The 27987-nt window shown below is 45.2% G+C and overlaps 1 protein-coding gene across 1 annotated transcript in view; it reads left to right on the forward strand.

Annotated features, from left to right (window-relative positions):
* GNL2 (G protein nucleolar 2) overlaps positions 1-27987 on the forward strand; it is a 77698-nt gene that overhangs the window by 21559 nt on the left and 28152 nt on the right. Inside the window, exons 5-13 of the mRNA XM_069756910.1 lie at positions 6739-6923; positions 8643-8709; positions 12548-12706; positions 13801-13914; positions 21619-21747; positions 22672-22776; positions 23383-23541; positions 24273-24380; positions 25895-26340. Coding sequence (XP_069613011.1) covers positions 6739-6923; positions 8643-8709; positions 12548-12706; positions 13801-13914; positions 21619-21747; positions 22672-22776; positions 23383-23541; positions 24273-24380; positions 25895-26340 — 1472 coding nt within the window. The remainder of the gene's footprint in view (positions 1-6738; positions 6924-8642; positions 8710-12547; positions 12707-13800; positions 13915-21618; positions 21748-22671; positions 22777-23382; positions 23542-24272; positions 24381-25894; positions 26341-27987) is intronic.

Consider the following 27987-nt stretch of genomic DNA (forward strand, 5'->3'; position numbering starts at 1 on the left):
TCTGATCTGACACTTTGCAGCGATCTGACAGGCACTGCAGGAGGCTTGCTGGCGCCTGCTCTGAGCAGGCTCTTGCAAGCCACCTCCCTGCAGGACCCGGAACACGATCACATCGCGTTGCTCCGAGGGTCTCGGGAAAGCACGCAGGGAGCCCCCTCCCTGCACGATGCTTCCCTTGCTGCCAGAATGCTGCGATCATGTTTGATCGCAGTGTTTCGGGGGTGAATGCTGACACCCGGCCCTGATCGGCCGTGCTAATCCCGCGAGCGCGGCTGATCGGTGATGACGTAGTATCCCGTTGGTGGTCATACAGGCCCATACCACCTCGACGGGATAGTATGTCATGTCAGAAAGGGGTTAAAGGCTGCCGGCGCCATCTTGTGCATATTGCAGCCGTAAACAGCGTAGGGAGAGCATAGTTTCAACGTAGGGACAGTGAAAGGAGTGTAGGGAAAATAATAGGAAGTTATAGTGAGCGTTATTTATTCCAAAAAGCTATTTTAAGAGTTGAAAACAGTCAAGATTGTTTGTTTTTGTTTGTTAGGTGGAGATTTAGTAAGGAGATATTTAAAAGGAGAGAGGAAGGGTGGGAGAAAGGCAGGCATCTGGGTGTTCTGATCACTGCAAGCACATGCTGCAGCTCTCTGCTATTTTCAACTTAAAATACCTAATATGTGTCTAGCAGTTGTGTGACTGGCACAATCTGGGTAGAGATAATTGTGTGTGACAATTTAGCAGGGGCAACAATCTTCATTACTCCGCTCTTGGAGTGTCAGCAAGGGAATCAATAGGGAGTACAAGTTTCACCATTGCACAATGTGCTAGGTTTTCACAAAGTACAAAACATTAGCCACGTGGGGTATACATACATGACCACTAATGCTACGTTCACACTAGCGTTGTGCGCCGCTGCGTCGGCGACGCGACGCACAACGCACCGAAAAACTCGTGCAAACGCACGCAAAAACGCTGCGTTTTTCGACGCGTGCTTCGTTTTTTGACGAAAATCGGACGCAAGAAAAATGCAACTTGTTGCGTTTTCTTGGTCCGACGCTAGCGTCAAAAAAGGCGAACGTGTCGGAAAACGCAACAAGCAAAAACGCATGCGTCCCCCATGTTAAACATAGGGGCGCATGACGCGTGCGTCGCCCGACGCTAGCGCGACGCACACTAGACCGAACGCTAGTGTGAACGTAGCCTAAGTCATTCTTACAGGAGGAGGAGGTGATTTCATGAACAAAATGGGTTTGGATGGTAACTGATATTTAACCCCTCTGTGACCTTAGAAGTACTATCCCGTCGAGGTGCCCTGGGCTTATCTGACCCTGGACGGGATAGTACGTCATAGCCGATCGGCCGCGCTCACGGGGGGAGCGCGGCCGATCGCGGCCGGGTGTCAGCTGCTTATCGCAGCTGACATCCGGCACTATGTGCCAGGAGCGGTCACGGACCGCCCCCGGCACATTAACCCCTGGCACACCGCGATCAAAGATGATCACGATGTGCTGGCGGTACAGGGAAGCACCGCGCAGGGAGGGGGCTCCCTGCGGGCTTCCCTGAGACCCCCGGAGCAACGCGATGTGATCGCGTTGCTGCGAGGGTCTCACCTCCCTCCCTGCTCCCTCCAGCCCCGGATCCAAGATGGCCGCGGATCCGGGTCCTGCAGGGAGGGAGGTGGCTTCACAGAGCCTGCTCAGAGCAGGCACTGTGAAGCAGCCTGCACTGCTATCAGATCAGTGATCTGACAGAGTGCTGTGCAAACTGTCAGATCACTGATCTGTGATGTCCCCCCCTGGGACAAAGTAAAAAAGTAAAAAAAAAATTTTCCAAATGTGTAAAAAAAATAAAAAAAAATATTCCAAAATAATGAAAAAAAAAAAAAAAATTATTCCCATAAATACATTTCTTCATCTAAATAAAAAAAAAAAACCAATAAAAGTACACATATTTAGTATCGCCGCGTCCGTAACGACCCGACCTATAAAACTGTCCCACTAGTTAACCCCTTCAGTAAACACCGTAAGAAAAAAAAAAAAAAAAAAAACGAGGCAAAAAACGCTTTATTATCATACCGCCGAACAAAAAGTGGAATAACACGCGATCAAAAGGACAGATATAAATAACCATGGTACCGCTGAAAGCGTCATATTGTCCCGCAAAAAAAGAGCCGCCATACAGCATCATCAGCAAAAAAATAAAAAAGTTATAGTCCTGAGAATAAAGCGATGCAAAAATAATTATTTTTTCTGTAAAATAGTTTTTATCGTATAAAAGCACCAAACCATAAAAAAATGATATAAATGAGGTATCGCTGTAATCGTACTGACCCGAAGAATAAAACTGATTTATCAATTTTACCAAACGCGGAACGGTATAAACGCCTCCCCCAATAGAAATTCATGAATAGCTGGCTTTTGGTCATTCTTCCTCACAAAAATCGGAATAAAAAGCGATAAAAAAATGTCACGTGCCCAAAAATGTTTTCAATAAAAACGTCAACTCGTCCCGCAAAAAACAAGACCTCACATGACTCTGTGGACCAAAATATGGAAAAATTATAGCTCTCAAAATGTGGTATTGCAAAAAATATTTTTTGCAATAAAAAGGGTCTTTCAGTGTGTGACGGCTGCCAATCATAAAAATCCGCTAAAAAACTCGCTATAAAAGTAAATCAAACCCCCCTTCATCACCCCCTTAGTTAGGGAAAAATAAAAAAAAATGTATTTATTTCCATTTTCGGGTTAGGGCTAGGGTTAGGGCTAGGGTTAGGGTTGGGGCTACAGTTAGGGTTGGGGCTAAAGTTAGGGTTCGGGTTTAGATTACATTTACAGTTGGGAATAGGGTTGGGATTAGGGTTAGGGGTGTGTCAGGGTTAGAGGTGTGGTTAGGGTTACCGTTGGAATTAGGGTTAGGGGTGTGTTTGGATTAGGGTTTCAGTTATAATTGGGGGGTTTCCACTGTTTCGGCACATCAGGGGCTCTCCAAACACGACATGGCGTCCGATCTCAATTCCAGCCAATTCTGCGTTGAAAAAGTAAAACAGTGCTCCTTCCCTTCCGAGCTCTCCTGTGTGCCCAAACAGGGGTTTACCCCAACATATGGGGTATCAGCGTACTCAGGACAAATTGGACAACAACTTTTGTGGACCAATTTCTCCTGTTACCCTTGGGAAAATACAAAACTGGGGGCTAAAAAATAATTTTTGTGGGAAAACAAAAAGATTTTTTATTTTCACGGCTCTGCGTTATAAACTGTAGTGAAATACTTGGGGGTTCAAAGCTCTCACAACACATCAAGATGAGTTCCTTAGGGGGTCTACTTTCCAAAATGGTGTCACTTGTGGGGGGTTTCTACTGTTTAGGTACATTAGGGGCTCTGCAAACGCAATGTGACGCCTGCAGACCATTCCATCTAAGTCTGCATTCCAAATGGCGCTCCTTCCCTTCCGAACCCTCCCATGCGCCCAAACGGTGGTTCCCCCCCACATATGGGGTATCAGCGTACTCAGGACAAATTGGACAACAACATTTAGGGTCCAATTTCTCCTGTTACCCTAGGGAAAATACAAAACTGGGGGCTAAAAAATTTTTGTGGGAAAAAAATTTTGTTTTATTTTTATGGCTCTGCATTATAAACTTCTGTGAAGCCCTTGGTGGGTCAAAGTGCTCACCACACATCCAGATAAGTTCCTTAGGGGGTCTACTTTCCAAAATGGTGTCACTTGTGGGGGGTTTCAATGTTTAGGCACATCAGTGGCTCTCCAAACGCAACATGGCGTCCCATCTCAATTCCTGTCAATTTTGCATTGAAAAGTCAAACGGCGCTCCTTCCCTTCCGAGCTCTCCCATGCGCCCAAACAGTGGTTTACTGCCACATATGGGGTATCAGCGTACTCGGGACAAATTGGACAACAACTTTTTGGGTCCAATTTCTCCTGTTACCCTTTGTAAAATAAAACAAATTGGAGCTGAAGTAAAATTTTTTGTGTAAAAAAGTTAAATGTTCATTTTTATTTAAACATTCCAAAAATTCCTATTAAACACCTGAAGGGTTAATAAACTTCTTGAATGTGGTTTTGAGCACCTTGAGGGGTGCAGTTTTTAGAATGGTGTCACACTTGGGCATTTTCTATCATATAGACCCCTCAAAATGACTTCAAATGAGACGTGGTCCCTAAAAAAAAATGGTGTTGTAAAAATGAGAAATTGCTGGTCAACTTTTAACCCTTATAACTCCCTAACAAAAAAAAAAATTGGTTCCAAAATTATGCTGATGTAAAGGAGACATGTGGGAAATGTTACTTATTAAGTATTTTGTGTGACATATCTCTGTGATTTAATTGCATAAAAATTCAAAGTTTGAAAATTGCGAAATTTTCAAAATTTTCGCCAAATTTCCGTTTTTTTCACAAATAAACGCAGGTACTATCAAAGAAATTTTACCACTATCATGAAGTACAATATGTCACGAGAAAACAATGTCAGAATCACCAGGATCCGTTGAAGCGTTTCGGAGTTATAACCTCATAAAGGGACAGTGGTCAGAATTGTAAAAATTGGCCTGGTCATTAACGTGCAAACCACCCTTGGGGGTAAAGGGGTTAAGACAACTTCCCAAACAAAACATTTGGGCTGGTTTTACCATCTGTGAGTATAATCTAACCTCTTTTTCTCATCTTTCAGGATACATCAGGGGCTTATCTACAGCATTCCAGAATGCTGTTGATAAGCCCCTGATGCCGGTGGGCTTAGCTCAACATCGATTTTGGGGGGGTGACAGGTTCTCTTTAAGGGCATAAGAATTAAATGTTTGAAAATTGCACAATTTCAAACTTCAAAAACGCAAGCCATATCGAACACATTTTACCACTATTATGAGGTACAATATGTCATGAAAAAACATTCTCTGAATCACTGGGATCTGTTGAAGCATTCCAGAGTTATTACCACATAAAGTGACACTGGTCAGAATGGTGAAATTTGGCCTGGTCTTGACGGTAAATGCAGGCTTTGGGGGTGAAGGGGCTAATGAGAGCCTGTCAACATGCTTTGATAGTGTACAGTAAAGACCTGGCTGTAATGCTGCTGTAATACTTTGGTGCTTTGTTCTTATTATTGAATCACCACCTGAAGTTTTCTGCTAATTGGATTTTGGTGCACAGGGGCCGGACTGCACTCTGGGTCTTCTCCTTCCGGTCTGTGATTTCCCGGCCACTCTGCTTATCTCCGGCCTGTGAATGACCTCCCTCCTTTATTTCAAACCTCAGCAGTAATCTGTCATTCACAGACTGGAGGTAGGGGGGGTCAGGAATCTGACAGGTAGGAGAAGTCCTAGTGTACGGTCCGGCCCCTGTGCACCGAAATCTAAAAGAAAACTTCAAATGTGATTAAAGAACAACAACAAAGCTGATTTCTTCACCAAGTGTATGAGTGTAATCTTGATTACAGAACCATTACAGCCTTGTTTTTACTTTACATTACAAAACCGTGCTGACAGGTTCTTCATACTGTCCCAAAACCATCATTAAATGCAAATCAGGCAGGCACTGTCCCCACCCCCTCCCCAAAGTAGTCTGGCTTATGTCCTGTAATAACACCCCCTTGGCATTATTGATGTCATTTTCACTAGCCACTTCAGATCTTCAATGCAGACATGATGGGGACTGTGAAGATAGATGTCACAAATGCCCGGGTGGACTAGTTTTGGGGGAATTGATGACCCTTGGGCTAGTTTTGTCTAAACCACACAGGCAAATAGTTAATGTTGGTCCATGCTTAAATATTGCTTTGTTACATCAAGGACTAATTAGGACAAAGTAGTTGGGCTCTGACACATTGGCAATTCCTGAATTCCTGCCGCGGGTATCTCGCATGCGGAATTGGCATGCGTTTTCCCGCTAAACACTAGCGTTTTGCAAGCGTAATTAGCTTGCAGAATGCTAGCATTTTCCAAGCGATCTGTAGCATCGCTTGGAAAACTGATTGACAGGTTGGTCACACTTGCCAAACATTGTGTTTGATAAGTGTGACCAACTTTTTACTATTGATGCTGCCTAGGCAGCATCAATAGTAAAAGATAGTGTTAAAAATAATAAAAAAAATAAAAAATCATCATATTCTCACCTTCCGGCATCCCCCGGCAGGCTTCCTGCTCCTCGCGATGCTCCGGCCCTAGTAATGCTTTGCGGCAATGACCTCAGATGACGTAGTGGTCTCGCGAGACCGCACGTCATCACAGGTTATTTTTGCAATGCATTACTGGGACCGGAGCGTCTCGAGGAGCGGGAATACTACCGGGGGATGCCGGAAGGTGAGAATATCATGATTTTTTATTTTAATTATTTTTTTTTTAACAATTATGTGGTACCCAGAGCCTGGAGGAGAGTCTCCTGTCCTCCAGCCTGGGTACCATCCACACATGATCCGCTTACTTGCCACATGGTGGTCATAGCCACATGTGGAAAGTAAGCGGATCAATGCATGCCTATGTGTGCGGAATCCCTGCGATTCCGCACAAAGAATGAACATGCTGCATTTTTTCCAGAATGCGATTCTGCCGCGGAAAAAAACAATGCAACATGTGCACAAAAAATGTGGAATGCATTCTAATAGGATGCTTAATGTGAGGGTTTTTTTTGCGTTTTTTATAGCGAAAAAACATGAACGTGTCCACATAGCCTAAAACAGCAAAACATTCCTCCTCAGCCTGTATCTACCGTAATATATTCTATTTCTACAGAATGCAAAAGTGCACATTCTGGACACGGAAACATTTGAAACCACCTTTGGCCCAAAGTCTCAAAGGAAAAGGCCAAACCTTACCGCTGGTGATGTACACGAACTGCTCCAAAACGCTGAGGCATTGGCAGGCAGCTATGACCAAGACAAGGATCGGGATCTGGTTACAGAAGACACTGGAGTCAGGTATATAGAGCAATGTATATTTGGCTACCACCAGCCTCAAACAAACATACATGGCTGGAACATTACAGCGTTTGGCCAGTAGGTCTTGTTCTAATGACATATTTAATGTAATAATAATAATCTTTATATAGCGCCAACATATTCCGCAGCGCTTTACAGTTTAATGGTTTCAAACACAACAGTCATAAGTAACAATGTTAACAATACAATAATTAAAGCGAAATAAGACGACCCTGCTCGTGAGAGCTTACAATCTACAATGAGGTGGGGAGATACAAAGTACAGTTGTGCATTTACAATGGTGTATTTACAATGATGGTCCAGCCATCTTCAGGGGGTGGGGGATAGATGGAGATAGTGAATGGGCTACACACACAAACATAAAATGACTTTGATTACTGAATGTGATTGGCCGCTCTGAACAAATGTATTTTGAGCGAGCGCCTAAAGCTATGCAAATTGTGGATGGTCCTAATATCTTGGGGTAGAGCATTCCTGAGGATTTGCGCAGCGTGGGAGAAGTCTTGGAGTCAGGAGTGGGAGGTACGGATTGGTGCAGAGGTTAGTCGAAAGTCATTTGCAGAGCGCAGCGGTCGGCTAGGCCGATAGACAGAAATGAGGGAGGAGATGTAAGGGGGTGCCACACTGTGGAGAGCTTTGCGGGTGAGAACAAGTACTTTGAATTGGATTCTATAATGAATGGGCAGCCATTGTAACGACTGGCGAAGAGCGGACGAGTCCGAGTAACGATTAGCCAGATGGACGACCCTGGCTGCTGCATTAAGGATAGACTGGAGAAGGGAACGTCGAGTCAGGGGGAGACCAATTAGTAGAGCATTACAGTAGTCCAGGCGGGAGTGGATCAGGGCGACAGTGAGTGTTTTTGTTGTTTCCATGGTGAGAAAAGGGCGGATTCTAGAGATGTTCTTTAGGTGTAAGCGACACGAGTGGGCAAGAGATTGTACATGGGATGTGATGGAGAGATTGGAGTCAAACATAACACCCAGACAGCGCGCCTGCTGTCGGGGTGTTACTATGGTGCCACCCACGGAGAGGGAAATGTCAGATTTAGGGAGGTTAGTAGATGGCGGGAGCAGAAGAAGTTCAGTTTTGGAGAGGTTGAGTTTCATATAGAGAGCAGACATGATGTTGGAGACCGCGGACAGACAGTCAGTGGTGTTCTATAGTACAGCGGGAGTAAGGTCAGGGGAGGATGTGTATAGTTGTGTGTCATCAATGTAAGAAAATGTACAATAATTACAGGCAAGTCTGTTATGAGACTACTCTTTTAAAAAAACAAAAACTATCTACAGAAAACCAAAAATGGTGTATCCCATAAACTATATGAAAAGAGCAGGCAAAGGTGACAGACCAGCAGTGAGATCACTTTATCTGAAACTGTATGAGCAGTGTGTTCTGACTAGCTCCAAACCAGTGCCACATGAGTCATGTGTTAATTGAACCATGCGGATTTACGACATCTAGCGGGAGACTACGTAGCGGAGATAATGAACATGCAGCGGCTTGTAAACCCGCACCGTGGGTGAGTTTACGCAGCGTTAAATAGGGCAGCGCAGGGGAGCTGCTCCAAAACTCTGCTCTTCCTGATCGTGGGAATGTACCTGACCTCTTGTAATTCCATGTGTGTTCAGTGAAGTAAATGTGAGCTTGTGAATCTCAGTGACTTTGTATAATAGTGTGCTTTTGTTTCATACTCAGAGAAGAGGCCCGGGAAGAAATCTTTAAAAAAGGCCAGTCTAAGAGAATTTGGGGTGAATTATACAAGGTGAGTTTTGTGCACATAATTAGCCCAAAGTGGAACATTCTCAGTGCAGATTGTGACTGATGTTTACCCTACTTAATTTGGTAGTATACTGTTGTAAAGAATAAATGGGCATTCTTGAGTAAAATGCGCTTACATCAGCAAGCCAACACTATAAAGGCTTATATTCATAGAACTACAACTACTATTTGTGTCTGTTTCTTCAATAACTTTTTTGTTTTGCGTCCTCACACTCTATACTTTCTTTCCTGACCGGTTCTTCATGGTTTTGTATCCGACTTATCAAGGTGTGGGGAATTGGTGCACAGAAAGCAGGGCGAGAACCATGACTTGCCCCAGAGAAGCTGTGGATTTGCATGCATAGAAATCAAAACATTTTTCGCTGTCATGACCTATCAAGAGACCTGTCAATCACCACTAACTGCACAGGGAAGAGCCAGCCAAGGCAAAACTGAACTAGTCTCAAGTCTGCCTATGGTCACCGGTTGGATCTTTAAAGGGGTATTACAGGGAGATTATGAAGATATGGCCATTTAGAATATATTTTTAAACTATAAAGATAGCTCGAATAGTGCTGTTTCTACCCCTCACAGTACTAGCAATTCAATGTGACTCTGGAGCTGCTCCTCGTTGCTCCCTCTCCCTTCTGGGATGTTATGTCACAGATCAAGGGGACTTTTCTACTCCTCTTATAGTTCAGCCCCCTGATAACATGTTCCCTGCAGTCTGAGATCATGGGGAGTGGGCTGCTCCTGCCAAGCAGCAGTCACTTCAAGCTCTCCCCCTCCACACTGGAAATGTGTTTGTACATCGTCTCTGACTGTCCATGCTCCTGGTCATGTCATAAAGAAACTGCAAACACATGCGGATGTCCATGGTTGTACGAGCCATGTCAAGATCAGGAGCCATGGCTTGTACAGCAGTGCATCACAGCATGTACTTGCAGCTTCTTTATAACGTGTCCATGAGCATGGATAGATATAAAGGTGGTGTACAAGCACAGTCCCGGAGGGAAGGGAAGCAGACGATGAATTGACTGCTGCTTGGCAAGAGCTGGCCACGACCCTGATCTCAGACTGAAGGGCAGGAGATGTTATCGGGGGCTAGCCATGCCTCTTGGTCTATGATGTCCGATTAAGGAGCAGCTTCAGTGTCACACTGAATTGCAAGTACTGTGCGGGTTACAAAAGTACTATTCATGCTATATTTATCATTAAAGGGAACCTGTCACCCCGTTTTTTCAGATTGAGATAAAAATACTGTTATAGGGCCTGCGCTGTGCGTTACAATAGTGTATGTAGTGTACCTTGATTCCCCACCTATGCTGCGAAATACATTACCAAAGTCGCCGTTTTCGCCTGTCAATCAGGCTGGTCAGGTCGGGTGGGCGTGGTCAAATCAGGCTGGTCAGGTCGGGTGGGCGTGGTCACAGCGCTGTTTCTTCCCCAGCTTTACGTTGGTGGCGTAGTGGTGTGCGCATGTCCCAGTGCCGAATCCACTTGCGCGCACGTGAAGAAACAGCGCCACGATCTGCGCTATTACTGTCTTCGGTGGGGGCGGCCATCTTCCTGGGGGCGCGCGTGCGCAGATGGAGTGCTCTGCTGCACGGGGCTTCAGGAAAATGGCCGCGGGATGCCGCGCGTGCGCAGAAGAGATCGCGGCGGCCATTTTCCTGAAGCCGAGTATTCAAACGCTCGTCGGGGTGGGTGCACTCGGCGGGTACGTTCTTTTCCAGCTTCATTCAGGTAATGTGTTTGTTACATTCTACTCTGCCTTTGTTTTTCTACTACTTCTATATAGTAATCATGGTATTCATTGATTGGTGGATTAGGTGGAATGGATACACGGTATATATTTGTTTATGACTACACTTGCTGGTAACGGGAATTTCCCATTATTATATGGACATTGCCTTTGATATATCGTACCCTCAGTAGTGCCCCCTTGCGTTTCCTACGTGCACATTGTTACTTGCATTTCTCCACTCCTTATTGGCCTTTTGCCAAATATCCTGGTATAATTGTATTTAATTAATAAAAATATATTTATACATTTTTGAATATAAGTATTCTGGGTGTTTTTTGATCGTATTTTTTCCAGTGTTTTTGCTCATTATTGTGCGATTTCTCCCAATATGAGTTCCAATATAACCCATATTTAGTCAATTTTTGACATTAATTTCTTTATATTTTATATATTTGGGGTTCTTTGTTTCCATGAAGTTGTTATTTTCATGATTAAAGGCAGGGTAGATGTGCAAGTCAAGGGAGCAGGCACCTGGAATGGTGGGCTAGATGACACTTGTATTACTAGTTACACACTGTGCCTAGCAGTCACAGAGAACTTTTTTTTTTATTTTTATTCAATCTATATCTTTTAGTACAATTGTTAAAGGGGTTGTCCACTACTAGGACAACCCATTCTCGATCTAAATGTTTGGTGCCAATAAAATAACAGAGTATACTCCTCTCCCATGCCGGAGCCGTTCCAGCCGTGTCAATACTGGCGTTCCTGGGGCTGGATCCCAATCAGTGCCCATGTCACTCGCTGCGAAGTGACAGAAGCCGCAACCCTGACTTCCTCTTGATGTTCTACTTGTCCGAAGACTGGGCCAGTGGCTCCAACTCTGATTGGGCACTAGGTTCACGTGTCATAACCGCACGAGAGCCCAAGGAATGCCATTGCCGATACTGCTGGAAAGGCGCCGGCACGGGAGGGGGAGTATGAGCTTTTATTTTATCAGGGCCAAGCATAGAGCAGGAGGAGTTGTTGCCCAAGTAGTGGACAACTTCTTTAAGTTTGTTGGCTCCCTGCTGACTGTTTTAATTTTTTTCATAATCCCTTCCACGGATTTAGGAGCTGCAAATGTATATTACGATAAAGATTACTAATCTAACACTGCTGCAACGGTGGCCCCCAACTATCCTGCAGCAATGATGCCACATACATCGTTCATGTAAGGTCTGGTAGTTTGCATGTGAAGCACATAATCGCTGTGGGACTGGCAGGCACCACTGGACAGGCAGGGAACTCTAGAAGGGAAACAGATTTTTTTTTTTTTATAGTTTTAACACACTTGTTCTAAAAAACAAAAAACTTTTTTTTTTTTTGTCTGCCATTTGGGGGACCATTGTGTATAAGGTCATTGAGTTTGGTGTATTATACAGGATGCAGTAAAGTTCCTTCACTCCTCCCAATTGTGGCTACATACAGTTATACAGTTATGTTTGTAAAACTGTGCCTAAACATGGGTTTGGAGCTCAGTATAAGAAAAGCAGAGGTCTGGCGGCCATTGAGATAACAACCCCTATTTAGGTCAAATTTAAAAAAAAAAATGATTCTTGGACACCCATATTGCGTGAACCATGAGCCAAATGAATCGGAGTCTGGCTTTGTGGTTGCAGCCTGATAAGTCTTTGACACAGAATTTCAGAGAAAACAAAGGCCCCAATTCATCAAAGCGTCTATAATAGAATTCTGGCATAACAACATTTTTTGAAAAGTTGCAAAATGTTGGCGCAATGAGGGACTGTGCTAAAATTTTGCAGCTTTTGGATGTTTCGTGAATCTGACAGATAGAAACAGATGTTCAATTTTCTTCTGCATAGAGGATGGTAAAGAGCACGCTCTGCCGTAAAGTGGCCTGCACACTTCTCTTGTGTGCATAAAGTCTTAGGATTGCCCAATGTAACAAAACGTTGGCTGTTCATCATAAGCCGTGGCAGTCACATTACAGCCCCGACTCCGCTCTACCAACCTTCCACTTTGACAAATTGTAGAACTCCGCTCTCATACTTTGAACAAGGTTCTCCCAGTGATATGTTTTCTGTGTTCCCTGTAGGTAATTGATTCCTCAGATGTGGTAATACAAGTTCTGGATGCCAGAGATCCCATGGGAACTCGTTCGCCACACATTGAGGCATACCTAAAAAAGGAAAAACCATGGAAGCACCTTTTGTTTGTTCTTAATAAGTGTGATCTAGTTCCGACTTGGGCGACGGTAAGATGTTTGTTTGTTATTTCACTCGCACTGCTTTGTTATACTATATGGTTTCTTGGAACTGGTGGCAAAGCTTGCGCACCACCTTCCAAATTCGAGGCAATGTGTGTGCCAACCTCAATTAAATGACGTTAGTACTGGTCCAGAGCCATGCTGTCTATATTGGAGTTTTTTTTTATTCATACAGAGAAGTCTCATGTTATTTCATGAGCTGTAATAATAGCTCAGGCTTTGACCTCCTGTAAAACCTAACATTTTGCTAGTTGCCTGGCTGCCTCTAATGTGCCTGGTAAGACTCTTGTTTTTCACTGTCTGATAACCCGAATGTGTTCTCTAAATCTATTACCAGCCGTTCTTCTCCGTTCCTTGTGGCCAACGAATGCGCAGGAAGCCTTTCCTCTAGCTACATTTTACCAGACTGTATTTGCATGGTTTGCTTTGTACATGTTTGTGACTCTAGTGTTCAGGCTTTTATAGCAGAAGGGCTGTCGACAGATGTCTGGTTTATATTCTTCCAAACTAATTGGATTACTCCAAGATCAGAGCGGTGCTCTGCGAGACGCTTGAATTCATTATGGGGGATATTGCGCTTTTGCGAGGACTCAGACTTAAGAAACCGCAGATTAAACATTTATTAAAGCGCTCCAGTTACAGATATTTCTTAATTGGCTGTTAGATCCTGTAAGACAGAAAATGGAAAATTAATTAAATATTGACCGTTCCTGAACTAGGGCCGTATGCACTTGTATTCCTGACATGCATGAATCACATCGATTTTATTTAGTTTCTTTTTATTTAAGAGGAAGATCCGACTTCAATACATTCTGAAAATATAGACCAGATGTCTAGATATGAGCTAGACCAGGGGTCCCCAACTCCAGTCCTCAAGGCCCACCAACAGGTCATGTTTTCAGGATTTCCTTTGCATTGCACAGGTGATGCAATTATTACCTGGGCAAGACTAAGGAAATCCTGAAAACATGACCTGTTGGTGGGCCTTGAGGACTGGAGTTGGGGACCCCTGAGCTAGACCATATCTCACAGCTAAAGAAAGCTAAGCATAACTGTGTTTTTTTTTTTTTGTTTTTTTTCAGAAACGCTGGGTTGCTCGCCTATCTGAAGAGTATCCAACCTTGGCCTTCCACTCCAGCCTCACCAATCCATTTGGTAAAGGAGCTTTTATCCAACTTCTCCGTCAGTTTGGCAAGGTAATGTAGGTCGTGATTCAACGTGGAAAAAATGAAGAGTTTTCATTAGTGTTTTATCAGTGATTTTTCTCTTGTAGGGCTGTAGTGAGACAAAAATTGCAAAGTTTCTTCTTCACTGCCATCACTGTGCAGTCCTTTTCTTAATATTGCAATGTACGCTGTCCGTGATTTTCACATATCCTTAGGCTAGTATGGGTAATTTTGATCTGTCACCCGATAGAGAAACACGTTTTGTTTTTTTTATCGCCTTTCATTGGGGGACACAGAAACCATGGGTGTATGCTGCTGCCACTAGGAGGCTGACACTATGCAAATAAAAAAGTTAGCTCCTCCTCTGCAGTGTACACCCTACCGACAGGAAGTAGGATATTCAGTTTAGCTTAGTGTCAGTAGGAGGTGGACACGGGTCTTTCATTAGACCCTTATCTACCTCAATGTGCGTCGTTTCTTTTCAGATTTTTCCGGAGGGATACAGGGTGAACAGTCACACCTGTAGTCCCACTATGCGGACTATGAGTACGGCGTGTACTGCCACCCCGTATCCTCATAGATCCCTCTCCAGGACCAAGATCCTAGCACACCAGCGTGCTCAGAAGTCCGGTCCTGGCTCCGTCCCCCACCCACTCGCCCACCAGAGCCTGTCGGTCGGAGGAGACGAGGACGTCCATCACAGCTCCGTGGACGTCTGATACCTTCAGGTTAGTAACTGCGTGGGATGTTTAGGTGAGTATTTCCCCTAAATTTCCAGATCTCTAAATACGCTGCACTATCTTCTATGGCGGCGCTGATTTTATTTTAAAAGGGATCCTAGGGGCACCAAGACGAGCAGTGGCTCTGCACTACGGGCTATCCCCTTCATCGGGGCCGCAGTGCCCTCCCTGCGGCCGCACTGCGCAGCGGCCGCAATGTCACTTTTCTGGCGACGCCGGCACCGCTCCCCCCTGCGGCGCCGGCCTCTAACTTCGGCGCCACGTCCCGTTCTCCCTGCGGCTCTGGCAGGCTGCCGCGCTGCTCTGCGGCGCACTGTTCCGGGGCCGCGGTTTCTTTTCCAGCGGCGCCGGCCTCTCCTTTAGGTCCCGGCTTCAGCTGGGGCCTACTTCGGCGCCGCGTCCCGTCCCTGCGGTCCTGGCAGGCTGCCGCGCTGCTCTGCGGTGCACTGTTCCGGGGCCGCGGTCTCTTTTCCAGCGGCACCGGCCTCTAATTTAGGTCCCGGCTCCCGCCGGGGCCTACTTCCGGTACCGCGCTCCTTCACTTCCGCTTTCTTCGGGCGGGCTTTCTCCCGCCCGACAAACTGTGCCCTGCAAACTCCGCCCACCGGCGCCATGTGGGCTGTCTCCGCCCCTTCCCCCACGTCGCTGCTGAGCCAGGGCAAGAGATTCCAACGTGCCCGCATTTTCTCCTGGGGGCACAGCACATCATCTGCGCGGATCACACCAGAGGCTGCAGGGCAGCAGCTCCATCTTTCTGTTCCACTGCTGTTCTTCAGGCCTGCAGTAAGTTCTGGACAAGAGTGCCCCAGATGTGTCTACCTGTTCTCCTAGGGGCTATTGTTCCTGAGGAGCATCTTCCAAGCCGTGCAGCTTTCCATCTGGACACCGCAGCGCCTGCCGTGAGTACCTCTGCACCGCAGTTTGACTCAAACCCCTAATCTTCTGACATTTCCCTTAGGGGCCCGTTCGGTCTAATTTTAAGGGAGGTCGCTCCCGGCCTCCTACCTTTTCCTGTGTCTTAGTGAAACACTTTCAGGGTTCGCCTTGTAACCACAAGCTCCCTTCAGGCAGGCCTGCAGCAACCCACATTTTGTTCCCGCTGCTCCGCCTCAGAGCGAAGTCCCCACCCCAGGTTGGGCCTCCCCTCTGTCTCTATTAGTAGCGGATCTCACACGGGTGTCCCAGACCCTTGTGTCCGTGCTCGATCGGTTGCCCCTGCAGCCTTCCGTAGTAGCCAGCGGGTCGCAGGAAGCCCTGTCCGAGTTTTCCAATACAGGCCGCGAAAGATTCAGTCGGGAACGCCAGTCTGAGTTATCTTCTCGGTCCATCTCGCCCCACGGTCTTTCTCTGTGGTCCCCCCCGGAGTCAGGCGAGGCTTTCTCTGATGTGCCTTCGGAGGATAATTTGGGGCCGGAGTCGAACCATATCTTATCATGAGGGATATGGTTCAAAACCTCATTGGAGCGTCCAATCTGACTTGTGGCTACAAAGATTCCTCTACGAAACCCGCAGATCAGGCGGTTTCGTTTAGACGGTCTAAACTACCTCCCAAGGGATTCACTCCTCATCCTGAATCGAGGAGCTTCTGGCCAGAGAAAGAGCGAATTCGACCAGACGTTCTCAAAGAGGAAAGCGTCTTGGAGTCTCATATCTCTTTCCTCCGAATCTCATCGCCAATAGACTTGCCACCAACACAGTCCTCACGCTGTCCGGTGGGGCGACTCTGACAGGTTCCATCGATAGGATCATGGAATCCTTTGTGAATTCGGCTCTCGAACCTGCCGCATCATCCCTATGCCCGCTTGCACTTGGGTTTCGAAGTCGGTATCCGAAGGGGCTAAAACAACTCCGTTGGGGCATTCTAGCTGGAGCTCCACCAGACTGGCTGGCGGAAGTTACCACCCAGATTACTCATGCCGGGGAGTAATGTGTTCTCTGGACGTCGCGTCTTCTGCCGCTCAGACACCCGGTAATGTTGTTGCCAGCCGTCGTTCTGTTTGGCTCAAGAGTCATCAAAGAAGTCCCTTACGAGCCTGGCTTTTTCAAGGATCACGTCCTTTCGGTTCCAAGCTGGACCAAATTATTAAGGACGCCACTGGTGGCACCAGTTCTCTTAGGCGGCAACTTCGGTCCTTTTCGGCCTTTTTTGCGTCGTTTCGCGGCATCAGATTCCTTTTCGCAACAGAGGCCACAGGCACGTTAAGAAAAGAAGGTATTCTTCGACTCACTCCTTCCTGGCGTCCCCGCTACTCCTAAGGTGGATTCTCCAGGTCCAGGACTGGAAGTTCCACCTAGGCATGACCCACGACTAGACTCTAGCCCGTTTCTCCTGTTCCTCAGGGACGTCTGGGTCTCCTCAGTAGAGGACGCATGGGCCAGGGCACTTGTATCCTCTAGATACAAAATCTTCATTTCACGGCCCTGGGATCGTTTTCTTCGAATCCCAACCTCCAAGAGACCCCGCTCTAGTCCCGGGTTTCTTTACAGCCATTGTTTCCCTCCTTAGAACCGGGGTAATCGTTCCCGTCCCAGAACAGGAACGGTTCAACGGTTCACAGGCTTCTCTTCGAATCAGAGGACGACAAGGTTCGTCCCAGTCCGGATCTCAATTTGCAGAACAGGAGGTTTCGTCGGAGACACTTCAGGATGATATTCCCTCGTTCAGTAATCGCTTCCATGGAGGCTCAGGAATTTCGGTTTCAGGCTCCCGAAAGTCTATCCATCTTCCCGACACTCTAGCCGTTGCGGGTGGCTCGTCAACAGGAAGAAGTTCCGTCTTGTTCAGCGCCTCGTATCTCCGGGCATGTTCTTCGACACTTGTCGGACCAGAGTCTTCCTTCCCGAAGACAGGATATCCCTCCTTTGTCAGGAAGTTTGCTTGCTCCAGGGTTTTCGGCTCCCCTCCTTTCCGATGGGCCTTAAAGGTCCTAAGGAGGTTGGTTGCAACATCGGGAGCAATTTTCCCTTCGCCCGTTTCATTCAAGACTTCTTCAGCAGGCTATTCTATCACAGGGGGACAGGTCTGTCTTCTCCCTGCATCGTCCAATCCGGCTTTCCCCCGGGTCAAACGGTTCCCCGACTGGTGGCCGAGGTCACTTCTCTTATCCCAGAGTAGATCCTTCACAGCATATCTTTCCTTTCAGTTCCCTGGCAGGTGGTGACGACGGACGTCAGCCCGCTCGGCGGAGGCGCGGGGCTTTGTCACCTGTTCTTTTCAGGGTTGTTGGTTGGTGCAGGAGTCCTCCTTGCCGATCAATGTCCTCGAGTTCCGGATCATCTTTCTGTCTTTCCTTCACTGGGTAAGGATTCTCAGCAGCCTAGACAGACAATGACACAGCAGTGGCATATATCTACCACCAGGGGTGGACTCGGCGGTCTCTGGCCTCGGCCGAGTTTCCAGGATCCTCCTTTGGACAAAGGTAACGGTCCTGGTGAGCTCCGCAGTGCATGTCCCCAGCGTGGACATTTAGGCCGCCGACTTCCTCGGCCGCGAGGGCCTTGTGGCAGGGGACTGGTACTTTAGGAGGTTTCCTATCGGATTGCTCTTCGATTGGGGGACTCCAGATGTGGACCTCATGGCGTCCCGATTGAATAGGAAGGTCCCTTGGGTCGGTCCAAGGTCCCGCGATCCTCTCACAGTAGTGTTAACACTCTGGCCATTCCTTGGTTGCAGTTCGCGCTCCCCTATCGGTTCCCACTCCTTTCCCTTGCTTTCCAAGCTGTCGAAAAGATCAAGGCGGGATGGGTGTCGGTCATTCTGATCGTCCCGGATTGGCCCAGGAGGTCTTGGTTTGCGGACATCATCAATCTTCTCCCGGTCACCCCTGGTGCCTTCCAAACAGACCCGATCTGCTGTCTCAGGGTCCGATCTGCCACCCGAATTATCGGTCGCTCAGTTTCACGGCGTGGCTGTGGACTCCACAGTTCTAAGAGCGTCCGGTCTTTCGGCCCGGATGGGTCACGCTATAATCCAGGCTAGGAAGCCTTCGTCTTCTTTCAGGATCTACTATCGTACCTGAAAGGCTTACTTTCGTTGATGCGAGTCCAACCGCTTTTCACCTATGTCCTTTCCCTGCCTTCCATTTGGTTTTCCTTCAGGCAGGACTGGATTTGGGCTTCGCTCTCAGTTCCATAAAGGGCCAGGTTCCTGCGCTCTTCTTCCCTTTAAGAAGACGTTATCTTCTCAGCCACAGGTTAAGACCTTCCTTCAAGGAGTAGCCCACGCTGTCCCTCTGTACAGGGCCTCTGTGGATTCATGGGATTTAAAGGTTGTGCTGGTTATTCTCAGGGGTTCCCCCCTTTTGAGCCTCTCAGGGAGTTTTCCCTGTCGGTTCTATCTCGGAAGGTGGCTTTTCTCAAGTCCATCCCTTCGATCCGCCGCGTGTTTGAGTTGGCGGCCATTTCTTGCCGACCTCCTTTATGGTTTTTCCACCAGGACAAGGTGGTCCCAGGCCTCCGCCTTCCTTCTTTTCTCGAGGTGGTTTTGATCTTTCCACCTCAGCGAGGACATCGTTCTACCTTCCTTTTGTCCAGCTCCGACTCATCCTCTGGAGCGATCGTTGTACAGGCTGGACCCCGTCAGGGCAGTGAGGATCTCCCTGGCTAGCACGGCCGCTTTCCGAAAGATGGATTCTCTTTTCGTCATCCTTGACGGCGTGCGTAGAGACCTGCTGGCTTCCAAGGCGACTATTGTTCGCTCGATCAGAACGGCAATTTTGGAAGCTTACCGGGTCAAGAACAGAGTGCCCCTCCTGAGATAAAGGCTCACTCTACCCGGGCAGTCGGCGCTTCCAGTGTGGTACGTCACAGGGGTTTTCGCCGACGGCTTTGCAAAGCGGCAACCTGGTCTTCCATCCACACGTTTCGCCGGACCTCGGCGGACTCCAGCCTGGGCAGAATGATCCTGCAGGCGGCAGTGGTGAGTCCTCGTACTTGATGGAAGTCTGTTTTTCCCACCCCAGGGACTGCTTTGGGACGTCCCATGGTTTCTGTGTCCCCCAATGAAAGGCGATAGAGAAAACAGGATTTTTGGTTGCTTACCGTAAAATCTGTTTCTCGGAGCCTTCATTGGGGGACACAGCTCCCTCCCAAGTTGAACAGCTCTGTTTACTGTATACGTTTGAGTTCTTTGAATACTCTTTGAGTGCTTGAAACTGTTAATCTATGGAGCGCCGTGGAATTTGTTGGCGCTATGTGGATAAAGTTTATTATGTTATTATTATTCTTTCTCTTTTACACGTTGCTTCTCCTACTGCTTTCTCACTAACTGAATATCCTACTTCCTGTCGGTAGGGTGTACACTGCAGAGGAGGAGCTAACTTTTTTATTTGCATAGTGTCAGCCTCCTAGTGGCAGCAGCATACACCCATGGTTTCTGTGTCCCCCAATGAAGGCTCCGAGAAACAGATTTTACGGTAAGCAACCAAAAATCCTGTTTTTATATATGTGTGTGTGTGTGTGTGTGTGTGTGTATATATATATATATATATATATATATATATATATATATATATATATATATATATATATATTTGGTCTACAAAAAAAAATAAATTGTGAACAGCTCTTCAGATTAAAATGAGTGCCTGATTATGTGAAATAAAACCCGCTACATGACTTTCTTGTTTCTCCCATGGCAACACTTCAGTCCACTTCTGATCTCAGTATATCTCCAGCATGAAGTGATTCATGCTGGAGATATACTGAGATCACAAGTGGACATTTTATAGGATACAGTAGTCACATATTTATTTTAAAGGAGGCAACTTTGTTTAAAAAGCTGTTCTTTAGGTAATGGACTTTCCCATTAAACTCTTAAGTGAATTTTGCTACGGATCTGTGCAGCAAAATCCCTTAACTGAATGGAAACAACCCCCACAACATAAAAAGATATGGTGGGTGTTAAATGTGCGCCACATGTGAATTTGAAAATGTCTGTGGTAGTGATGAGTGTGCTCGCATGAGGTGTTCTCCGAGCACGCCCATGTGCTAACTGCGTGACTCTGATGTGCTCGAATAATGTGTTCGAGGCCCCGCGGCTGTTAGACAGCTGCCACACATGCCGGGATTGCTATGTTTTTCCAACACGCCATAGTCACTCGGTTAGCGGCCGAGCATGCTCAGATAACACCTTATCCCAGCATGTTCTCTCATCACTAGTCTGCTTCTTATGTGTAAATTATATTCAACACTCTAGTACCGTACCTTGCTGCTACTTAATGGAATCAGAGACGAGCAAAAAGATTCCCAGGTCTCTGGGATTACTAGTCTGAAGATGCAGGTAGGAGGAGGACCCCAGAGCTCTGGCTAGTGGCCACTGATTACTGATGTGACTACTAGACTTCGGAACCTGCACTAAAAGTTACTAGTGATGAGTGAGTGCACTCGTTGCTCGGGTGACCTCCGAGTATTTATGACTGCTCGGAGATTTAGTTATCATCGCGGCAGCTGAATGATTTACAGCTACTAGCCTGCTTGATTACATGTGGGGATTCCCTAGCAACCAGACAACCCCCACATGTACTCAGCCTGGCTAGTAGCTATGAATCATTCAGCTGCCGTGATGAAGACTAAATCTCCCAACAGTCATAAATAATTGGAGGTCACCCGAGCGTGCTCAGGAAAACCCAAGCAATGAGTACACTCGCTCATCAGTAAAAGTTACCCATCCTCTAAGCATTGATGAATTTATTCTGTAATTTCAGTCCAAAAAATACAAATGCAAATTCTGCACGGTGTGTGACTAGCGACAGGCAAACACCTTTTTGTAGGAGTCGTTTTTCTCATTTTGAGGATTTGTGACTCCCACCAGAGCCTGGTAAAGCGCATACATTCTGCCCAATGGTACAGTATTGGGTACTAGTGTATTTCTATACCGGAGGCTTGCCATAGTGTAAGGATTCATGTTTCACATTGGGGTTTCTCAGCTATAAATATGGTACCTCCTCTTCTCCAGAAACCTTAGACCTAAGTATACTTGACTTCTCTTTAACAGCTTCACACTGACAAGAAGCAGATTAGTGTGGGATTCATCGGTTATCCAAACGTAGGCAAGAGCTCTGTGATTAATACTCTGCGTTCCAAGAAAGTCTGTAATGTTGCCCCGTTAGCTGGTGAAACAAAGGTAAGTGTGAATGTGACTTTGTTTTCCACTGTTTTGCTTTTATATTAATTGCCTGTGCGGTATAATAAAGTGTGGTTAGTCGGTCCTTTTAGAATTGTACAGAATTCCTCGTTCTAAACCCCTTTTACAGCATTACAAAGTGATTCCATGCTGGAGCGGCCCTTGCTTGTTGCTTACCGGGTTCTTCTCTGATGGAGACCCCCACAATTTTGTCTTTTAAGTGGTTCTTTCACACAAGGAGGTTGTCCAGACCTGCCTCCTTTTAGGCTGGAAACACATGCAGTTCTTGATACAATTTTTGGAGACCCAACACAGGATTGAATACAAAAAAAAGAGAATGATTTAGCCTTCTTTCTGGATCCACTTGAGGCTTAAAGAACAACCTCAAAACTGCATGTCTGATTCCAGCCCAACACATTATTTGTAAACTTGGCCAAAACCTACAAAATGGAACATAATGCGGAGACAGTTCCCTGATGGAACTTGGCGGATCAGAAACTTACTGGCAGACTCTTTCTAAATGCTTTTCCTGTTTTTTTTCTGTGGATATAATGAAGGGATTTATGCATTGGCATGGAGTAATGATGGCCTATATGTAAAGCCCGGGCTAGCAAGACAAAAAAGATGACCTACACCTCACATCATTTGTCCCAAATGGTACTTATGGTGTGTGCTCCTAGAGGTTTCCCACCACAAGCAGCGAGCGGACGCAGCAAAACGAAGTGTGAAAGTATGTGATGTTTAATCGGTAGAGTCAAAAGCTGAAGATTATTCACACACTGCAAGTGTTTAGCAAATGCTGTCCTGACACTATTAATGCTAACCGTTACATTTACATAGTAACATAGTTAGTAAGGCCGAAAAAAGACATTTGTCCATCCAGTTCAGCCTATACATTTCATTTTTTTTTCTTCTCCTCTTTAGGTTTGGCAGTATATTACGCTTATGCGTCGCATATTTCTCATAGATTGCCCGGGAGTAGTTTATCCATCTGGAGATTCAGAAACAGACATTGTTTTGAAGGGAGTGGTAAGTATGGACCAAAACGATATGACATGGATAGATTTTATCTAAGGCCTGTCAATGAAACCGTGGACATGGCAGATACTGCCCGTGAGATTCTTGTGAGTTTACTAACCTGTTTTTAACTACGTCTGTACCTAAATCTCACATATTGGGCTTTTCGGAATTCCTGTTTGTCAATAATTAGATTGTATCAACCCCTTAAAAGGGTTGTCCACAACTTGGATACTCCTCCTTCTCATTCAATGTTTGGCCTCGTTAAAATAAAAAAGGATTAAAGTCTCCTCCCGTGTTGGTGCCGTGCCAGCGGTGTTGGCACGCACGTGTATGGGTCTCGCTTGAGGTTGTTGCATCACCCTAGCCTTGTGAAAGGAGACCTTCTGAATACATTCAGTATTTTCTCCATATTGTACTTCCAAAAAGTGATATGAACAAATCCTCTCTTTGGCTTATCTTATGGGAGAAATGGTAAGGTCTCTAAGGTAAAATTCCAGAGTGGTCTGTTGTTTTTTGCTGATGGAAGACTGTTGGTGAACTAGGGTTCAACTCCTATTCAATTGTTGGGTTGAAAAACAACTTTGATATTGATTACCTTTGTTTATACTTTGTTAGGTACAAGTAGAAAAGATTAAAAGCCCAGAAGATCACATTGCCGCTGTCCTTGAACGGGCAAAGCCAGAGTACATAAGCAAGACCTATAAGATGGATTCCTGGGAAAATGCTGAAGATTTCCTGGAAAAACTAGCCTATAAAACAGGAAAGTTGTTGAAGGTCAGTGAGCCTGTCTCTTTCTTTGTGTGTTTTTATTAGAACTGAAGTCTCTTAACTCCCATAATTTGCTTCTCTATGCAGTCTTAAAGCTTGCTGCTACTAGTTTTACACTGCAGAAGATTTATTGCCTTTTTAACTTTCTTTTTAGGTTTAGTGTTAAAGGAACTGCTGGCATAGAATTTCTTTGGGAAGTACTAACAGTACAGGGCTTGGTATTACCCTTTAGGCCATGTTCACACCATCCTTTTTTTTAATGCGGAACCGCCGTGATTTTCCCGCTGCGGGTCCGCAGCTGTTTTCCATGCAGGGTACATTACAATGTACCCTATGGAAAACAGGAAATGCTGTGCCCACATTGCGGAAAATCCCGAAAAAAGCCGCGCTGAATAGCTGCGGTAAAAAAGAAGTACCATGTCACTTCTTTTTGCGGAACTGCAGCGGTTCTGCACCCATTGACCTCCATTGTGAGGTCAAACCCGCAGTAAAACCCGCAGACGAAAAAAATATCTGCGGGTTTTCTGCGGTTTGTGGTGCAGAACTGCTGCAGTGTGGCTGCCCCCCCCGTGCCCCAATCCAAGAGAAGGGTCATAAATACTGTGTTCCTAGCAGGTTTATTTTAGGTATTTGATTTACAGGTTGTTTTCAGTTCCTACACTATAATAATCTGTACTGTAGCCTGTTTATTCATGTTACCATAATTAGAAATGATGTTTTTTTCATTGCTCTTGTAGGGTGGAGAACCAGATTGCCAGACTGTTTCAAAGATGGTACTCAATGATTGGCAACGAGGGAGAATACCTTTCTTTGTAAAACCACCCAATGCAGAGCCACTGCCGGAGGTACTTTTTTAAATTATTATTATTTTTTTTAACTTCCCTATTTGCTCTCCATCTTTTGTTATGGTCACTATAAGGAAAGATAGTTCAGCTCGCCCTCCAAGGTAAATCACATTTCCAATATTTCCAGTTCTGTGGCGCACAGGAGCAAAGCAGCGAGTCAATCCCACGAGTCGGTCATCATGACTAAGAACCTGGGACTTGGGGTTGGAACCGTAAGGGAGTGTGCACGTGACGTCTTTTAGACGCTGGCATATCTGCTTGGTTTTTGAAGGAAAAGGAACTTTAGGAAACCACAAGCAGTGTTGTTCTAAAGCGTCCCCTTTAGCTTCTTTTCTTCATCCTCTTGCTGTGCACCATTTTATTTTTTTATTTTTTTTAAGCCCTATTTCAGGCGGAATTCCCGTCATGTGCACATACCACCTTTTTGGTTTTGGTCTCATAATGTTGCTTTTATTGATGGATCCTTGCACAAAAGCAACTTTTGTCTTCGTATTATCCTTTTTACGGTGTGTAAGGTTAGATTCACTTACAAGGTGTTCACTACAGAACTTACACAACTGCTATATTCATATTAAATTGAATGGATAACTCTGCGTTCTCCATCTGCTTTGTATCTGATCTATGGGACTTACCCAAAGGATACCTTTTACACGATTTTTTTCTATGCTTTGAACCCGAAAAACACATTTTTATTTTTTTTTTTGTTTTTGTTTTTTCTGTGTGGGTTTTATTGTTTTAAGTCAAGTGATTTATCAATCATCAAAAACGCAAGTCACAATAACAATACGTGTGTTTTAAGAAAGACTAAGAAAACCTAATTGAGGTCTCTTATTTTCCTATTAACTACCAGTGAAAATTTGGCTGTAGCTTTTAAAAACTAATAAAGGGTGAATTCGTCTACTATTTAAAAGGGTATTTTCATCCCCAAGAGCCTATCCCAATATGTAGTAGGTGAAATATTAATAATATTAGCAAATACCTCCAATTAGAAATGTTGTCTAGTTCTTCAAATTCACTGTCGCTTATCCCATGTGCAGGCATTACAGTAGCTTAGATATCCATGGTTACGACCACTAAGGGCTGTCTGTCACTGAGTGGTCGTAACCATGGATACATAAGCTACTGCAGTGCCCCACATGAAATAAGCAACATAGCGAGTCAGAAGAACTATGCTACATTAATTGGAGGTATTTGCTAATATTATTACACCTACTACATATTGGGACAGGATCTTGGAGATGGGAATACCCCTTTATTTTACTTTGTCAGCTTGCAATTGGACGATACCTGTTGCCCTGCTCCCCATATGGACACACGCTGCAGACTTTTCTACTGTTTTCCCAGAGAATAAGATGGAAAGATTTGTTTAAAAATCAAGAGAAATGGGAAAATAAAAAAATTAAATATGTAACGTAAAAACCTTGATTGTAAGAGAAATCAATTGATTTGTTATGAAATGAATAGCTGTGAGATTTTGTCAATTTCTGTTTACAACTTGTCCATTTTCTTACTAGCATCAGCAAACTTCAATTGCAGCGTCTAGGGGTACCAGTGAAAATGAGGAAAATCTGGCCGAGGAAAAGACCATCACCGAGGCCCAGGAAGCTGCTAATTTGGAAAAAGAGGAGATAAAGGAAATCCTGTCAAACGTCCGTCAAAACTATGGGAAGCTGAACGTTGCTCCGGAATTTTCCCAGGAAGACTTGGTGCCTATAGAAATGGATGGAATGTCAGACCTTTCAGAACTGGATTCGCAGGATGATGACATCTTGTCAGAAGAAGAGCACGATGACCAAAGTGGACACCTTTCTGAAACCGAAAATGTCGCGACAACAAGGGCTGATCATAAGAATGCTGTAAAGCAGAAGTCAAAAGCATTGCTACAAGATCTGGACGATAAAATAGCCAAGTACAAGAAATTTCTGAATAAAGCAAAAGCCAAGCGATTTTCTGCTTTAAGGTATTGTAAAGTGCTTTTTATCTAATATTTCACTAGTGCATAGAAACTTAGAACATATTTGACTCTTCTCATTTTAGGCATTGGTAGGTTTCCTGCTATCAGGTCTGGCTTTATCCCCTTTACCCCCAAGGGTGGTTTGCACGTTAATGACCGGGCCAATTTTTACAATTCTGACCACTGTCCCTTTATGAGGTTATAACTCTGGAACGCTTCAACGGATCCCACTGATTCTGACACTGTTTTCTCATGATTTATTGTACTTCATGTTAGTGGTAAAATTTCCTTGACATTACTTGAGTTTATTTGTGGAAAAAAAAAAAGGAAATTTGGCGAAAATGTTGAAAGATTTCGCAATTTTCCAACTTTGATTTTTCATGCCCTTAATTCACAGAAATATGTCACACAAAATACTTAATAAGTAACATTTCCCACATGTTTACATCAGTCTTACATCCGCACAATTTTGGAACCAAATTTTTTTTTTTTTTTGCTAGCGAGGTTTAAGGGTTAAAAGTTGACCAGCAATTTCTCATTTTTACAACACCGTGTTTTTTTTTTTTTTTTAGGGACCACATCACATTTCAAGTCACTTTGAGGGGTCTATATGATAGAAAATACCCAAGTGTGACACCATTCTAAAAACTGCACCCCTCAAAGTGCTCAAAACCACATTCAAGAAGTTTATTAACCATTCAGGTGTTTCACAGGAATTTTTGGAATGTTTAAAAAAACAAAATGAACATTTTAACTTTTTTTCACAAAAAAATTCTGATCCAATTTGTTCTATTTTACCAAGGATAACAGGAGAAATTGGACCCCAAACGTTGTTGTGCAACTTGTCCTTAATACGCTGATACCCCATATGTGGGGGTAAACCACTGTTTGGGCGCATGGCAGAGCTCAGAAGGGAAGGAGCGCCATTTGACTTTTCAATGCAAAATTGGCTGGAATTGAAATTGGATGCCATGTCTCATTTGGAGAGCCTCTGATGTGCCTAAACAGTGGAAACCCCCCAAAAGTGACCCCATTTTGGAAAGTAGACCCCCTAAGGAACTTGTCTAGATGTGTGGTGAGCACTTTAAACCCCCAAAGACTTCACAGAAATTTATAATGTACAGCCGTGAAAATTAAAAAATCTTTTTTTTTATTCCACAAAAGTGATCTTTTAGCCCCTAGTCTTGTATTTTCCCAAGGGTATCTGGAGAAATTGGAAGCCAAAAGTTGTTGTGCAATTTGTCCTGAGTACGCGGATACCCCATATGTGGGAGAAAACTACTGTTTGGGCACATGGCAGAGCTCGGAAGGGATGAAGTGGCGTTTTGGAATGCAGACTTTAATGGAATGGTCTGCGGGCGTCACGTTGCGTTTGCAGAGCCCCTGATGTACCTAAACAGTAGAAATCCCCCACAAGTGACCCCATTTTGGAAACTAGACCCCCCAAGGAACTTATCTAGATGTGTGGTGAGCACTTTGAACCCCCAAGTGTTTCACTAAAGTTTATAACGCAAAAATGATATTTTTAGCCCCAGTTTTCTTTTCCACTGTTTGGGCGCATGGCAGAGCTCGGAAGGGAAGGAGCACCGTTTTACTTTTTCATCGCAGAATTGTATGGATTGAGATCGGACGTCATGTTGTGTTTGGAGAGCC

Source organism: Ranitomeya imitator, chromosome 3, assembly GCF_032444005.1.
Source record: "Ranitomeya imitator isolate aRanImi1 chromosome 3, aRanImi1.pri, whole genome shotgun sequence".
NCBI classification, from domain to species: Eukaryota; Metazoa; Chordata; class Amphibia; order Anura; family Dendrobatidae; genus Ranitomeya; species Ranitomeya imitator.